General features: G+C 46.9%; 1 protein-coding gene across 1 annotated transcript; it reads right to left on the bottom strand.

The window, feature by feature from the left end:
• Positions 1–3,273: 3,273 nt before the first annotated feature.
• On the bottom strand, positions 3,274–4,935 carry kcna10a (potassium voltage-gated channel, shaker-related subfamily, member 10a; the record flags this gene model as incomplete). The annotated part of the gene is made up of 1 exon (XM_083894758.1): positions 3,274–4,935. The coding sequence occupies one exon, from the start codon at positions 4,933–4,935 to the stop codon at positions 3,274–3,276; it is 1,662 nt and encodes a 553-aa protein (XP_083750884.1).
• Positions 4,936–5,350: the final 415 nt, after the last annotated feature.

Raw genomic sequence — 5,350 nt, 5'->3', positions numbered from 1 at the left:
GGACATGAAGACATGAAGGACATGAAGACATGAGGACTTGAGGAACATGAGGGACATGAAGACTTGAGGACATGAAGAACATGAGGACATGAGGACTAGAGGACATGAGGACATGAAGACATGAGTTCTTGAGGACATTAGGACATGAGGACTAGAGGACATGAGGACTTGAGGAACATGAGGACATGAAGACATGAGTTCTTGAGGACATGAGGACTAGAGGACATGAGGGACATGAGGACATGAAGAACATGAGGACATGAGTTCTTGAGGACATGAGGACTAGAGGACATGAGGGACATGAGGACATGCAGACATGAGGACTTGAGGACATGAGGACTTGAGGGCATGAGGACTTGAGGGTATGAGGACATGAGGACTTGAGGACATGAGGACTTGAGGGCATGAGGACATGAGGACTTGAGGGTATGAGGACTTGAGGACATGAGGACTTGAGGGCATGAGGACTTGAGGGCATGAGGACATGAGGACTTGAGGGTATGAGGACATGAAGACATGAGGACTTGAGGGTATGAGGACATGAGGACTTGAGGACTTGAGGGTATGAGGGTATGAGGACATGAGGACTTGAGTGCATGAGGACATGAGGACTTGAGGGTATGAGGACATGAGGACATGAGGACTTGAGGGTATGAGGACATGAGGACTTGAGGGTATGAGGGTATGAGGACATGAGGACTTGAGGGTATGAGGACATGAGGACATGAGGACATGAGGACTTGAGGGTATGAGGGCATGAGGACTCGAGGGTATGAGGACATGAGGACATGAGGACTTGAGGGTATGAGGGCATGAGGACTTGAGGGTATGAGGACATGAGGACATGAGGACTTGAGGGTATGAGGGTATGAGGACATGAGGACTTGAGGGCCATCCAAGGACAAAGAGTGAAAACAGAGCTGCTGATGAAAAGAGAGAAAGGAGGTAAATGACACGCAAAGACGATATCACACACACACACACACACACACACACACACAGAAACACACTCACACACACACACACTCACCCACACACACACTAGGTTACTCCAGACTCCAGGTGTGGACACACAGGTGAAGACATGTAACCCATACAGTAAATCTATATGTTCACCTGCACACACACACACAAAAGACCACTGATGGTGTTCTAGTGTGTATGTGTGTGTGTGTGTGTGTGTGTGTGTGTGTGTGTGTGTGTGTGTGTATTAATGTGGTGTTTTTACACTCAACGTTACTTTTAGCTCATTTAAAAACAAAATCTTCTCGTCCTTGTTTCAGGTTTTTAATGCTTGAGTTCAGCTGTGTGTAATGTTACGTAGTGACCACGAGATGTCGCTGTTGTTCTAGCCAAACACAGAACTGTTGCTGTGGTGTTAGACGTCTACAGACATGAGGCTGCTTCTCCTCTGCTGCCTCGTGTGGTCACTCTGTGTCACTGAGCTCAATCAAACACTGAAGAGACAAAATAAGACGTTTGAACTCAGTGATGGAGACAGAAGTGACGTCACTGCAGGTTCTTCTGGTTTTCTTCAGATTATCATTAGATTATCATTAGATTATCATTAGATTATTATTATTATTTACTATCAAAGATCTCTGACAGACATTTTTCATATCGTTCTCACAAGTTCCTCAAAACACTGTCATCATCGTTCACAGAATTGTGTGTGTGTGTGTGTGTGTGTGTGTGTGTGTGTGTGTGTGTGTGTGTGTGTGTGTGTGTGTGTGTGTGTGTGTGTGTGTGTGTGTTGTTCTCACTCTAACTCATTCCGGACAAGGCCATGTCACTAAAGGTCACTAAAGGTCACTGAAGGTCAGTAAATTGTCTTCTCTTACAGTCACCAGATACCTCATCACAATTGTAATCAGTAATATAATCTGAGGGGATTACACAGAGTATGTAACACAGTGGAGCAGATTATTTTTTGGTCATTTGTTGTAATGGTTTCTTCTGTTAATCCAGAAGTGAACACAGACGTCTGTGTGTGTGTGTGTGTGTGTGTGTGTGTGTGTGTGTGTGTGTGTGCGCGCTCAGTGGAAGATCCTTGTCAAGTTCTTAAAGATTCATGAGATTCTCCATCATTCAAGAGACTCACTTTGATGGAAAGTTCCACAACTGAGCGAGTGTGTGTGTGTGTGTGTGTGTGTGTGTGTGTGTGTGTGTGTGTGTGTGTGTGTGTGTGTGGTAAGACAACAGCTGAACTGGTTAATGATAAAGTTAGTTTAAAATCATCAGTTAAATGAGAGTCGTTTTATTTCTGTGGATAAAAATCCCCTGAAAAACAAACTGTTTGGACAAACTTGAAAAAGTGAGTTAAAAACAAGTTAATAAGTAAATTATTTTAACTTTATTTCAGAAAAAAATGTTTTTTCTTCCCAAACAGAACAAAAAAAAGAAATAAAGAGAATGGTTTAAAACATTAAAAAATATTATTTTATTAAGTATTTTATTGCCTATTTGAAGAAAAAAGTATGTTTCACACTAAAGAGCTCAGTGGACACTTCCTGTATTTCAGTATAAATCAAAGTACAAACAGGAAATACTTTAATCAAACAGATAATAAAGGTCAAAGGTGAGCTGTAGACGTAAAACTTCTACTTTAAATCAGCTGGAAACCCTCAGAATATTATGTTCACGACTTCATTACACTGTTGTCACTCTTTAAAGTCACTCACTCTCCTGCACCAAAGTACACAGAGAAAATCAGTGATTTTAACACAACAGTTCACAGGAGTTATTGATCCACTGCTGCTTCAAATGTCTGCACTGTTTCAAATCATCCATTAATCTACGGCTTTATCCTCCACAGGAGGGGGGACATAGGGTGATGGGCGGGGCCACACCCTGATAGGCGGGGCTACATCCTGATAGGCGGGGCTACATCCTGATAGGCGGGCCACACCCTGATAGGCGTCAATTTAGATAGACCAATTGACATAATCCCCAAATCTCCATGCAGAAAGACCCTTGTTCCAACCGGGGCTCAAACTCAGGTCTTCTTGCTGCAAAGGCAAGAGCGCTAACCGCTACACCGATAGCCCTTATAACCTCTAGCAAGGCTTGTTTTCAGCTAACAGACAGTAGGGGGCAGTGGAAACAACCCCAGTCTCCCCACAACAAGACATTTAACCATCACAATGACCGCTAAACTGGGGGTAAAAATCCTGCATAGTTGTGCTTTAATATGTCCTCACTGGTGTTTTCAGTGAGTGAACCACACTTCACAAACCCCCCCCCCCCCACCCACACACACACACACACACACATTTATTTGCCTTTGTCCTTTTGCCAGATGCCGTTAGAGGCCATGTTGAGCGAGGTGTTGCTTCCCTGTTTGTTTCCCACCTCGGCCTTCGTGGATTTGTCAACGCTGTCCAACAACGGCAGCTTTTCCTCCGCCTCCGACTCTCTGTGGTAGAAGTAGTTGAAGTTAGAGACGATGACGGGGACGGGCAACGCGATGGTCAGAACTCCTGCGATGGCGCACAAGGTTCCCACCATCTTACCGGCCACGGTGATGGGACACATGTCTCCGTAGCCCACGGTGGTCATGGTGACCACAGCCCACCAGAAACCGTCAGGAATGCTGACAAACTGCGTGCTGGGCTCGTCCACCTCCGCAAAATAGATGGCGCTGGAGAAGAGGATGACGCCGATGAAGAGGAAGAAGATGAGCAAGCCCAGCTCTCGCATGCTAGCTTTGAGCGTCTGTCCGAGGATCTGCAGACCCTTTGAGTGACGCGACAGTTTGAATATTCGAAACACCCTGACGAGGCGGATGATGCGAAGAATGGCCAGAGACATGTTCTGACCCGAGCCCATTTCTGGCGTGGTGACGAGTTCTGTGATCAACGTGACAAAGTATGGGACTATGGATATGATGTCGATGATGTTCATGAGGTTGTGGAAGAATTCCCGTTTGCTCGGACAGACCACGAAGCGCACACAGAGCTCAAAGGCGAACCAAGCGATACATGCAGACTCGATGATTAAGAACGGATCGGAGAAGGTTGGGAGTTTGGTGCCGGGCGCCGCCGTGGACCCGCTGGACTGGTTGAAAGGTTGTAGAACCGTGGGCACGTCTGGGTCGTAGTCGTCTCTGAATTCTGGGAGCGTTTCCATGCAGAAGATAATGATGGATATGACGATAACGAACACAGACACCAGTGCCACACCTCGGGCTGCGTTGGAGCTCTCAGGATATTCAAAGAGCAGCCAGAACTGTTTGTGTATGTCGTTATCAGGCAGAGGAACCTCGGTATCTTTTATAAATCCTTCGTCTTCCCTAAACTGCTCCAGAGCCTCGTTTCCAAGCTCATAGAAAACTATTTCATCTGCAAAAACATCGATGGGAACATTAGCCGGTCGTCGGATTTTACCCCCCGACTGGTAGTAGTACAAGATCCCGTCAAAACTGGGCCTGTTCCGATCAAAAAAGTACTCGTTCCTCATCGGATCGAAGTACTCCATCCTTTTCAAAGGATCTCCGAGCAGCGTCTCAGGGAACTGGTCCAACGTTTTGAGCTGTGTCTCGAAACGAAGACCAGCGATGTTGACGATGACCTTCTGATCGCCCTCGTCCAACTCTCTTTTGTCTACAAACAGATCTTCGCAGCACTCCTTGGCGAGTTGACTAAAGATGGCCTCGCTCTCCTTCGTGCCCTCGCTGCTCAGCAGCAGTTTCCAGTTGGAGATGATGCTGGCGCAGCTGAGGCGCCCCTGCCTGCTCATAGGTGGCATTGCGCCGTGGTGGGACGGCATGGTGGACAGCTGAGGGGCTTTCGGCAGGTAGTTGCTGCCTGGGTTTTGGTGATCTGGAGGCATGTTCACCGTGAGAGCGGTGGTCTCATCGGCCTGGGTCTCCACCTCATCCTCAACGATGCTGTTGAGGTGATCCAGGCTCTCAAAGTCTACCAGGGCCACCTCCATGGCTGCAGCTCAGCCAGGGTGAAGCCTTGAGAGCCCAGGATAAGACGGAGGCTGTCGGACAGACGTGGACAGACGTGGACAGACGTGGACAGACGTGGACAGACGTGGACGCTCAGATGCAGAAGTTCCCGTCCTCAGAAACTCCTGTGGAATGACAGACAGAATGGTTTGGTCTGTACTTTGTGTTCTTTTGGTTCAGACGACCACAAATGTGTTGTGATTTATGGAAGCAGCTAAGTGTACTTTTACTTCATAGATTGTGTTCGGGTTCACGTTCATCAGCTGACAATAAGAAAGTTTATTTTCCACAACAACAATGGCATCATGTGGACTAATGTGGAGCCTCAGGAGAACCTGGATCAGGACCACCTGCACACATTAGTGCATAATTAAATGGATGCACTGTTAGCATTAG

This window comes from Microchirus variegatus (assembly GCF_963457635.1).
Source record: "Microchirus variegatus genome assembly, chromosome: 9".
In the NCBI taxonomy this organism is placed as follows: Eukaryota; Metazoa; Chordata; class Actinopteri; order Pleuronectiformes; family Soleidae; genus Microchirus; species Microchirus variegatus.
This window is presented reverse-complemented; position numbering and strand designations above follow the sequence as displayed.